This window comes from Strongylocentrotus purpuratus, unplaced genomic scaffold, assembly GCF_000002235.5.
Source record: "Strongylocentrotus purpuratus isolate Spur 01 unplaced genomic scaffold, Spur_5.0 spur5_scaffold_3, whole genome shotgun sequence".
NCBI lineage: Eukaryota > Metazoa > Echinodermata > Echinoidea > Camarodonta > Strongylocentrotidae > Strongylocentrotus > Strongylocentrotus purpuratus.
In genome coordinates this window covers 15,814,318-15,826,996 of record NW_022145609.1, presented here as the reverse complement: position 1 = coordinate 15,826,996, position 12,679 = coordinate 15,814,318, and the positions used below count along the sequence as shown (strand labels likewise).

The following is a 12,679-nucleotide window of genomic DNA, read 5'->3' as shown; positions in this document are numbered from 1 at the left end:
TAATGATATTTCAAATAGCCATGTTTGGTGATAAAATATATTGCAGTGACATATTTTATAATGTAAACATGATTGTTCTCCGAAGTTGATTTCTTGAGATTCTTTGAGATCCAGATTTGTATTGAAATGTTATTTACAAATGTGATGGTGTAGAGAGAGGGGGAGAGAGAGAGATAGAGAGAGATAGAGAGACGGAGGGGGTGGGGGTTGAGAAATGAGTGTGACAAAGATTGGAAGTGGGTGAGATAAAAAGACACACGCAGAGAGAAGAGAGAGATATTATATGGATGGATGGATGGGGGGAAGAAAAGACGCATGCAGAGAGAAAAGAGAGATGAAAAGGGGAGAGGAAAAAAGGGGAGGGGTTCATCTTGCAAAAGAAGAGAAAAACGCAAAAACATTGTGTTTGTGTCCCTCTCTTGATTTCTGGTACTAAATCCATCTTTCAAAAACAAATACAAAGAAACTTGAGTAGATCAAAAAACGCACAAATTGATTATTCAAACGTATCATGTTTATTAATAGGGAATGCAATTATTTTGCAAGCATTGGGTTATATGATAAATTTCAGGAATTGATATTTCATACATGATTTTGCAGCTCCTATGTAAAATTAGTCCACTTCTAAACACATATTAGGATATGACACATTTTACATAATCATGCAATTATATATATGGTGTAAAATCGTTCTATTACTAAAATCACAACTACTGTATAAAAGCTAAGAATAATCAAGGCATGATTTTCTATACAGGCTTTCTAAATATTTGTTTTTCTTCTTAAAAGATGTAATGGGAATGGCCGTTGTAATAATGAAATATAAAAAAGTTATGCATCCACTAAAAAGATGATTACAACCAATTAAGCTTTATCTGAAACCTAACATATGTATTGTTGTACAACCTCTTATAATGGAAGAGTGAAATAAGAATTCTAATAAGATTTTACCTTTACAAGTACTTGTATTAGAATACTGCTAAGGTAATAATATTGTGTAAGTGACGAGTAATATAGTGAAAAAAATCAAAATAATTGGTTTTCACTTCTTTTCAATATTTGAATTCTTGTTTCTACAGAAATTACATGAGCTCAAGAAATAAGTTTCTTTACATGACTTGAAGGAGATTACACAAATCTTTGGAAAGTAATCAGGATAGTATAATTAAAAAGCAACCCTTGCAGCATTTTTCTGAATACACAGAACAACATACGACTGGATCGCTTACTTCATTCAAAATCATATTCAAACACAAAATACATGTAGAATGGTACGACCCTGCATTCATTATAAACCTTGAGTCTTGACTCCTCGAAAATGAAATATGATTATTAGTTTGAGAAGGCCGCTATTCTGTTCCTCTTCCATAACATAAAGGAAATTACAGGTTATCTATTTGTACCAGCACACATACAATGTGAAATGCCCTAAACCAAATGATGGATCAGACGATTTTGTCTATTACACACATTTTTAAATCTCATTTTCCTGATGTATCTTGAGGTCTGATTTGATTTGATTATTTACCAACAGCAATACAGTAATAAATTTCATGCAATGATATTTACATATACTAGATGATAAAATATTGATTGGTAAAAGGGGCCAGATGTCATGTGATAGTCGAGCCTAACCCCTTACAGCTAAACAAAGTACACATGTATCTAAACCTGATGTAGTAACTTGTGCGTTAACTAAAAAATGTGATAAAATATACCTGAAGAGAAGCGCAATAAAACAAAACAGACACAAGATATAAGATAGTACTTTTCCTAATACATTTATAAGTAAATGGTAGAATACTTGCTTTTTATCAAAATATGCACGGATAAAATATATACTGAAGACTCAAATGTGTCATCCAATATATTTTGCCTAAAATATTCTCAGGATGGAAACAAATCTCTTGTCTAAATATTATAATCAAAGGAATACTGGAAGACGACACTGTATATCTACCTCCAATAACTATTTCATAACTACAAGTACTCGCATACAAAATGATGTTGGAATTTATGATATATATATGATATCATCGCGATATTCATATCATTCATACATAGATCTTTAGAAAATTATTCATTTGAAAAATAAAGGCAATTTGTATCTCATGATATATATTAATTGTGTTTTGAAAGAGCCTCATTCCTTTAATTTCATAGATCATCTTGTATATTTACTTTTCAGACAGCATGTCTTTGACAAAGGTGTATATATCATAAAAAACTAAGCATTATACGTGGTGATAATCAGTAATATGTGGAAAATATCTTTTCACAAAATATTGTGCATAAAATTAGGAGCACAATAAAGCCTACAGGAGCAGTATAAAGCAGGAGCAGTATAAAGCAATAGCCTGTACCCTTAGTACATTGCGAAAATAGATTTCAGAATTTCAGATCTTATCAATCAAAACAAGCTCACTATAAGTAAAGCTCACGCTAAGTAAAACAACATTGTTAATTTTTTACAAATAAAATTGATAATCGATTCGATATCCGAATATCATTTTATAGACTCAATCATAATTTCTTTCTTGGAAATGTAATAAGCGAATAAAATATTTCTACAACACAATTTTTAAGGAATGTATACAATAAGTAGCTTTTTCTGTTATTTCATCTTCAAACAATAGAAGATCAAGAAAATAGATAGAAATTTTAAAGTACATTTATTTGGCTATTACAGTGAATGAAAAAGTCTAACTCTTTCTGAGAATGTAGTGAAAAATATATATATTTGTGGCACTTAGTTTTCAAGGAACCTTTTTATATTTTTACTCTTTGATTCAATAGGTAATCAAAAAGATTCCAAATAGGGACATGATTTGGCCATAGCTTATTACTTACACACATTACATACACTATCAAGGTAATCAAGTCCTTGCTAAGCCACACCCAAAGGCACTGTGCTATTCACAAATTGATATGATTCGTACATACTCACTAAAAACAAAAATTGAACAAAAAAAATAATAAAAATCAAGCGCAGTAAAATAATGATGACAGACTTATCTAATAAACCAATATATGCTACTATAAGAACTAATGAGAATTAGCACATCTTCACATCACATCAACAAATCATAAACACTCGAAAAAACCCAATAATGATAATGATTAACAAAAATTATTTAAAACAAAATTTAAAATTAAACACAATTTGTTTCATGTACACTGTATACAAGTACCACCCTTTTCAGTGAGAACACAGAACATGAGGCATTTTCTAGTACTATTACTCAAGCATGATTATAAACAATTTGATACAAATTCACATACATGTAATTTAATTATTTATATATATATTAAGCAAGCAGCGATTCAAGATGATTACAGCTTTATATCTCTACAGGTTCTATATACCAAAATGTATATTACCACATCGCCAGAATACAAAATTGGTCGTACAAGAAAGAATTTATCCTGAGAAAAAAAAACTTTTGGTGGCTCGGGTTTGTTACTGGTAAAGAATTAAAGCATAGCACATTGAGAAAGATAGTTGTGACATGCGCATCTAGGCATACGCGACATGGGTCATAGGTTAAATAGAGTTGCTCCCAATAGTTCCCCCCATGTGTAATCTCTATGCGCAGGACCCATTTTAGAGCTTTGTTAAAGTCCTGACCAATCAGAAGCAACTTCTGGTGATGTAACTATCTCTTGCAAGTAGCTATGGATTTAATTAGAAATCCCTAAAAACAGGAACTTCTTTTATTAAAAAAAAAAAAACAATTCAGATTTGTGATTAATTTATTTTGCAGTGTGAAATTGACAAAGTTTTGCTCTCACCAAAGTTTTAGATTTTAAAGTATCAAGAGAAAATCATTCCATGATTATTCCCTATCTTCAAACTTGAATTTCATTATTTCCATTCCATCACCGCTTAAAGTTTGATATAAGTCCAGCCCAAATACATGCATCAACTGTAAATTGCTCCTATAAACCATTATGAAGCGCAAAAAATAAATGTGCAAAAAAAAAAACTGCATACAAGAACTTAGAAGAGTGGTGTGGAGGTAAAAATTCTTGTTGGTCATATAAGCACACTGTTTTTCTATTTAATTTGGGGGACATTTGTGAGACGTTTTACTGCATTATGTGGGAACAGGCTGCAAGTATAAGTTTAATATCTCAAGAGCTTGTTCCAACTGCCAAGGGGATTCCCCTGTAGGGGGAGTAGGGACCGTCCCTTTTCACCATCTGGATGCAGTCGATGATGGGGCAGACGCTGGCGCAGAGCGTACAGCCGGTGCAGTCCTTGGTCACGCGGGGAAGGTGGGTCTTGGGGTCAAAGGTTATAGACTGGTAGCCACTGTCGTTGCAGGTCATGTAGCACTTGCCGCAGTTGATGCACATCTCCTCGTCGATGAGCGCCACCACCTGTTCGGTGTTGTCCAGCTGGCCGTAGGAGCCGATGCGGTCCAATGCTTGGCCTATGACATCCTATGGTGGGGGTAACAAAGAACAAGAATAAGAACGTGAAGCAAGATGAGTAGAAGAGGACTGGGAGGAAAGATATCTCTGAGTTTTTAGATGATATCTCTAACCACTGATCTTATGTGACTCCCATGGGTATGGATATGGTACAGGAAATATAGAGATTTTTTTTCCCCAAAACTTGAGCAATTTGCTTGTTAACACATATAGATTCTTTTCCAAAATTTGATTAAAACTTTCAGAATAAATGCATAACTATTTTTTACACATATGACAAAAGCCATGCAGCTACATGTATCTCAAATCTAATCAGCCCTGTGTAACCCTTCATAATAGAGGACTTTAGGCTAAACCCATCCATTACTAGGTACCTTTACTGCTGAAATTGACAAAAATCTTTAATATTCATTTTCATTTTGACATATTTCCTGACAGCCACAAAGGAATAACCTCTGTATTTCAAGAGCTGACACCATTAAGGTATTCTGAAGATGACATGTCAGGTGTCACAAGTTTTCTCTGTTATCATTGCCTCATTCTCTCCAGACTTACCCTGATGGTTGGTATGGGTTTCTTGGGTTCTCTGGCAGGCCTCTGGGGCGCGGGTTGCTGGTCGTCTCCAGTCAGGTCCAGGTTACGCTTGTGAGCCGCTACCACCTTTATCCTCTCCTCCTGGTATGCCCCAAAGGATGGAAGATGCTGTCCAGAGAAATAATCAAGGAGATGTTATTAGGTTTGATAATAACCAAGTTCTTCTCTATCAATTAGCAATTAGTTTCTGATTATGAGACACCCTCTTTATTATCATCATCATCATCATCATCATCATCATCATCATCATCATCATCATCATCATCATCATCATCATCATCATCACCACCACCACCACCACCACCATCATCATCACCATCATCACCATCACCATCATCACACCATCACCATCATCACCATCACCATCATCATCACCATCACCGTCATCCTCATCATCATCACCATCGTTATCATCATAATCATCATCATCATAATCATCATCATCATCATAATCATCATCATCATCATCATCATCATCATCATCATCGTCGTCGTCGTCGTCGTCATCGTCATCATCATAATCATCATCATCATCAACATCATCATCACCACCACCATCATCATCACCATCATCACCATCACCATCATCACACCATCACCATCATCACCATCACCATCATCATCACCATCACCATCATCATCATCATCATCACCATCAACACTATCCTCCTCATCATCAATCATTATCTTATCCATCACTCTCATAATCATTCACTTCATAAATAATCATATTCTTCATCATCCTCATCATTTTTTCAAGACAACCCCAATACACACCTTGCCAATGACGTCAGCCACTCTGACCAGCTTGCCCTTCTGGTGCCTGACCGTAGGTGGGCTCTGACCATCCCAATCTTCTAGATCACCATCATTATAATCATCACCAACATCATCATCATCATCATCGTCGTCATCACCAACATCACCAACCCCACCATCCTCCTGGTCATCATAAACATCATCATCATAATCAACATCCCCATCAATGTTAAGATAACCATCATCCTCACCTTGCCTATGACGTCAGCCACCCTGACCTGCTTGCCCTTCTGGTGCCTGACTGTAGGTGGGCTCAGACCACCCCAACCACCACCATCATCATCATTATAATTATCACCAACATCATCCCCATCGATGTTAAGACAATCATCACCCTCACCTTGCCAATGACGTCAGCCACTCTGACGTGATTGCCCTTCTGGTGCCTCACCGTAGGTGGGCTCTGACCATCCAAATCTCCTAGATCATCATCATCATCATCATCATCATCATCATCATCACCACTGCCACCACCACCACCACCACCACCACCACCACCACCACCACCATCATCATCATCATCATCATCATCATCATCATCACCATCATCCTCATCACCATCATCATCATCATCATCATCATCATCATCATCATCATCATCATCATCATCATCATCACCAACCCCACCATCCTCCTGATCATCATCACCTTCATCATAATCATCATCCTCACCTTGCCAATGACATCAGCCACTCTGACCAGCTTGCCCTTCTGGTGCCTGACGGTAGGTGGGCTCTGACCATCCCAATCTCCTAGATCATCCAAACTGTTAAGGTAGAGCAATGCCTTCAACCCTGTCACATAGTCCTCTATCAAGGTGAAGTCCTGGTTCTGGATGGCACTGCACACCTGGACATTGGAAAATACAAATAAGGCAATGTCAGACAGAGGCCAATTATCTAGATAATAGTTATCTAGATAATTGGCTGTCTGTCATCAATTATTCCATGAAAAACCCCAGGAATAATCCCGCGAAAAAACGAAACAAGAAAAGTCTCCCTTGATAGGATTTTTCACAGGATTTTTCGCTGGATTCTTCTGTCCGTCACCAACGTTGAAAAAAAAATCCCTTTAAAGGTCAGTATAGGGTCAACTCTTTTACTTGATGATTGGCAGGCCTTTTGTTTTTTAACGCTTTATCATAACCTGCGCACAGTTGTATTTATAGTGCGCATTTAATGAGACGCTTTAATTGCACATTACTTTTGATTAAATGTGTGATGTCACAATGCATATCTACCTGAAATGTGCATGCGCACTGTTCCTTCAATTATGTAGATAATAGTTATCTAGATAATTTGTAGCCTGTCTGTCACCTATTTATGTGAATTACCTAGATAACTATTATCTAAACAATTCAAGCTAGATTGGGAAAATTGTGTCTGACACCGGCTATAGACTGGGTTTGAAGGGACAATGTGATGTGTAGTTTAAACCTTGTTACCACCAACTGGCAATTCTAGGCCGATGCTACTGCCTGGTTAATTAAATCTGATGTGGCGGTATCAAGGTATAGTGGTTCATTCACTTAACTTAATTCATAATGTTCATGGTTCAAATCCCTGCCCAGAGCTAATAATATTTGGCAAGACGTTAACCTGCATTTACCACTCTCAACCCAGGTGTACATGATATGCTTGAGCGACAGTTACTTACTTCTTAGGCAGCTCAGTTATAACTTGGAAAATAATGTCAGAGCGCCATGAATGTCACAGTGTGACCCCAATATGAGAGCTACATAAGAAGTCATTATAACATCCAAGAACTTTGGTAACCATTTGTACGTACGTGCTGATATGATAGATTTGTAACTCTCTGGGATTGAAATCAATTGTGAGCAAGACCTTGCAGATATAGCTTAATCAATCACCAAATCAATTTGATATAGCCTTGATTTTGATATGCAACTGTATACAGTCAAGTTATGCTGCACGGGCATCGTGGCATTTCATGATTTTCAAACATTTCACCCAACCTGTCCGACTAATCTGGATTTGTCCTCTCAACAACTCTGTCCTTTGAACTTTAACACAACTTTTCACATGACCGAGGAAGCGTTTCACAAAACCATCTTAAGTTCAAGTTCACTGACATCCTGTTTGAAAATGTGTATTCATATTAACAGGCATTCATTTGGATGATGACAGACTTGTACTCGTGAACGATGCTGATATCTCTCTCTCTAGGACCCTACCTGAACAGCGCTTGCCCCTGCATGCAGGAACTGCAAAGCAGACTCTGCCGAGTCGATCCCTCCGGTCGCCAAGATAGGGAAGCCAGGGAGATTATTGGCTATGACCGAGACTGCCTTGAGTGCGATAGGTCTGATGGCATTGCCGGACACTCCTCCATACGTGGTTTTCTTCTGCTTGCCCACGGCTGGCCAGGCGTTGGAGCTGGCCTTCAGTCCCATAAGACCTGAAACTGTGTTGGTTGCTGTTACTCCATCAGCATTGCCTGTGTAAAACAAGAAACTAGTATAAGATATTGGACTTAATATGGGGGAACACCCCAGTAGTCAGAATGGTCTTGTAAAATATGGATAACTTGTTTGGTCTATATACACAAATGTCACTCTACTGAGATGAGACACATTTTGCAAGTTTTAAAGTGTTATCGCCTTGCTAAGATTTGATAGTAGACCCATTTTATAAAACTAATAATACCCAGGTTTTCATTCATGACGTTATGGCAATGCAGCGCTATGCGCGTATTCACAATGGCACATAATTTTATTGCACCATAGTGAATACCCTCATGTGCTGCATCGACCATAACGAACTCACACCTGTCTATTATTTGTATACTATTCTGAATAAAAATATAAAATAACTCCATCCCACCTTCTTTGGCAGCACGAGCAATGTCGAGGATGTTGGTCACGTTGGGTGTCAGCTTGGCGAAGAACGGAATCTTGACTGCTGCCCTCACCCAGCGACATATGTTAAGGACGAGCTCTGGGTCCTGCCCGCATGCCAGACCCATACCCTTCTCACCCATACCATGGGGGCAGGACAGGTTCAACTCAAGGGCATCGGCACCAGCTTCCTGGATGGGGTCAAGGGTCAAATGTCAAAAGGTCAATTGGTGGGGAAATTCAAAGTGGCACACAATTCATTTTGGCTAGGTTAGTTGCCTGGCTAGGTTTTGATTGTAAGGTAAGCTTTTTATTCATCAACATATCACAGCCAATGGCTAAGTTACATGCATGATTTCAAATATTTGATTAAAAACATCATATTTTCTGATTCAAAGTGCAGAATGGTAATTTGGCTTGCCATTTCCTTTGTTTTTCTAGAACTTCTTCTTCTGTGCATCTATCTCTTGCTTTGCAGCCTGCTCATCTGCAGTCTTTTCCTTCCCAGAAGTTGGTTTTCCTTCTCTACTTCTATTACTTGATTATGAAATTCTCTCTCACTCTATTTAATTTTAGTAGATTACAACATACCTCTGCTTTCCCCCCCAAAGGCTAAACAGAAATTGAATTTCACAGAGACAATCAAAAGGAACACTCAAAGCCCCACTGCACTACTTATAGCTACTTGCGCCCTCTATATAGCAAACAATGCCTAATCAGGGACCATTGGTCCCCCATGACCCCCTTTTTCTTATGTTTATTGAGAGCTTATTTGATGAGATAACCACCTGTCAGTGACCATGCAGGGAGGTCTAATCCCTCCTGGCCAAACTTGTGCGGTGGGGATTTAAACCTGAGGGAGTATGGATTAGTTCTTCACAAACTTAATTAAGGGGCACACACCTCGGACATCTTGGCCAGCTTGGTCCAATCATCCTTGTTGAAGCTGCACATGATGCTCGCTATGACGATGCGATCGGGGAAGTCTCTCTTGAGCTCCGTCACGATCTTGCACCAGTACGCTGCGGTCTTCTCGCTGATGAGCTCGATGTTGAGGAAGGAGCCCTGGCCGGGGCCGTAGACGTTCCCGGAGGTGGTCCCGCGCACGATGCGAGGCGAGACGTTCGTCACAAAGTCCTAGTAAAATATAGAAAGTGAGGAAAGTGAGTCCACCTGCATTAACATTAATTTATGTTTGGCTTACATGGTTAATTTTGCTTTAATTCGTAGTCATAAGGAGCTGTACAACGTTCTGCTTGCATCTCTAACCCAGAAAGATCTTACGTGCAAAGATTTTTTCTTTAACAAGGAAATTTTAGAACATTTATTCAAATGAAGAAAAAGGTTATTATATTAATTATATGGAGTTACATTGAGGTGATAAAAAATTGTTTTTGTTCCATTTAAGAAGAGACACTTTTCACTTGTCAAACCTCAATACTATATAAAGGCAGTACACTCATATATTTCAGTTCCTGACAATGGTCATAAAATCAAAAAATTGAGAACTCACAAACATCACTGTTATCAGAGTTTATTGTACAATGCAGTCAGTCATATTCATATCTCTTATAAAATGTTAACCAGTGTCCAATGCAGTCCTATTTTCATATCTATTATAAGATGTTAATCAGTGCCCTTGCGGACTAGCAAAATAGGCACACCAGTAAATGTGCAGAACAGTAAACTTGAAAATATCTCGATCACAATGCTAAACCACACCCCCCCCCCCCACACCAACTCCAAACTAGCTTCAGACCACTGCCAGATCTACCAATTCATGGTTACTTGGCGTAACATGATTTTAAGTTAGGTCTGGTGTCGGTATCGTAGAGTGACGGGCATATACAGCAGGAGTTAGAAAAGCTGAGGTAGTCTTTTATATATCCAAAACACCTGGGGCCCCTTTCATAAAACTTTTTATCTATAACAAATGTTACATTTTTATGACAAATTTGCTCTCAGCCAATCAGATGCCATGATTTCAGAAGCTTATAACAGTAGCTTGTAACTGATATTGATATCAAATTTTATGAAACAGGGCTCTGCAGAGAAGAGAGAACACACTGACCTTATCCAATGAGTATGTCTTGGTGACGGCGTAGCCCCAGCCAGCCTCAAAGGCACGTCTGATCATGGGGGCCGAGGTGGTAGGAGGGGCGCTGGCCAGCCCATAGGGGTTGGGAAACTTGAGACCGCAGATCTCCACACTAGTGTCTACCAGGTCGATAGGGGTGCAAAACTTGGGCAAGGCGGGGGTGCTTGGGACCGGTACACCATGAAGAGACTGATGAGGAAAAAGAAATCATAGCAATGATCTTGATTGATAATTACACCACTTAGTGTCTTTTTCAAGAAAAAAATTAATGCATACACATCCCCCCCCCCCCAAAAAAAAAAGCATTCTCATGCAGCATGAAGATTAAAGTCATAATAAGAGATGTTTTCACTTGTATTCTCCTTTCGATTTATTCTAATTTTTAAAAAAATGTAGTATTAAACTTTTCTACTACTAAACAATAGACATGGGTTCATCCCTGTAGTTCAACCTTGCACAGACTTCAGCAAATAAGAGATTACACAATTCACACAATCTTATGTAATACTTCAATGTCATGTAAATGAAGATTATCTATCTAAGGCTCTTTCCCTGTAAATTACATAACATTGAGGGTTTAGTGACACAAAGACGTAACTCCATATTTTGCCAAAATGAGTATTTGATATCAGAATGTTCAGAAAAAAGTGGGCTTTCCAGGAAACACAAAGACTTAACTCCACCCAACACCCCATTGAAGGCAAAGGCTAGTGAAACATAGACTTAACTCCTTAAGGCCTAAGTGCTCAGTGACATATAAACCACTTTTTCTCAAAATGGCAAAAATGGAGTTACGTCTTTGTGTCACTGGCCCCTCGACATGAGAATTATCTAAAGAGTGTTGTAACAAGAAGTTTAGCAATCACCTGTAGATATTTATGCATGAACCAGGCGGCCGTCTTGCCGTCGTTGACCGATTCCACGGTTGTCTGGGCGACTCCTCCCAAGTCTCCCCCGCAGAATGCCCACGGTTCACTCATCTGCATGGTGTCCGTCGACACCTCCGGTAGACCCCATCTGTTGAACCGGATTGGAGATAGAGCCGTCTTGACTGGATATTGAAATTGAGGTAATGAAAAAAAGAGCATTCATGAATTTAGTTAAACTATTTTGGCCATCTATACAGAAAGACCACCACTTTATCAAAAAACATAATTTATAATTATTATAACACGTAAGATATCAAACTACAAAATTAGGATATCACCACCATGAAAAAAATCTTGTATATGAAAGTTGAATAATAATAATTTGTATAAATGTGTAGCACCAGGTTTCTATCTCTGCAGACTTTACAAATATAAACTCAGTACACACATCAATAGTTATTATCATTATTTCACTTAGCATGTAAACAAACACACCTAAATTAAAATTGACAAGAACTATGTACATGTACATCACAAGGAATTATAACCCATTTGCACAGTAAAACACTGTAGCATTAAAATGAATGAATGCTTTGAACAACCCCTTTATAGACACTTAGTAGTGGGTTTTCATGGAAAATTTGACACCATTCTAGTGTTTACGCTGTAACAGGTGTTGTCAATCACCAAGAGTGGACTTGAGTTTTTACGACAGACAGGTCTTGTGTAATGCGCTGTGCTTTAGCCTACCACCTATGGAATTCTCATCGTACATATCAAATTTCCCTCATTCTCCAGATAGAAGCAAGCTGGAGTATTTTCTGGCGGGACCACGGGTTCGCTGGTTCAGGGAACTTTGCGCAAACAGACACATTAATTGGTAATTCAATCAAATCAAGTGTCTGAGAATTATAATGCAATACTTTGTCTTAGATCCTTTAAAAAAAACCTTGATTTAGCTCATGCTGCAATGATAATTACAAACCTTTAGGTCAGTCAAGAACC

At 38.1% G+C, this 12,679-nt stretch overlaps 1 protein-coding gene across 1 annotated transcript in view; it reads right to left on the bottom strand.

The window, feature by feature from the left end:
- Positions 1–492: 492 nt before the first annotated feature.
- LOC575768 (dihydropyrimidine dehydrogenase [NADP(+)]) overlaps positions 493–12,679 on the bottom strand; it is a 28,042-nt gene continuing 15,855 nt past the window's right edge. The window contains exons 9-16 of the mRNA XM_030996927.1: positions 11,672–11,856; positions 10,779–10,994; positions 9,611–9,844; positions 8,694–8,898; positions 8,045–8,307; positions 6,523–6,699; positions 4,993–5,139; positions 493–4,446 (exon numbers count right to left, since the gene is read on the bottom strand). Of these exons, the coding sequence (XP_030852787.1) occupies positions 4,135–4,446; positions 4,993–5,139; positions 6,523–6,699; positions 8,045–8,307; positions 8,694–8,898; positions 9,611–9,844; positions 10,779–10,994; positions 11,672–11,856 (1,739 nt within the window). The 3' untranslated portion in view covers positions 493–4,134. The remainder of the gene's footprint in view (positions 4,447–4,992; positions 5,140–6,522; positions 6,700–8,044; positions 8,308–8,693; positions 8,899–9,610; positions 9,845–10,778; positions 10,995–11,671; positions 11,857–12,679) is intronic.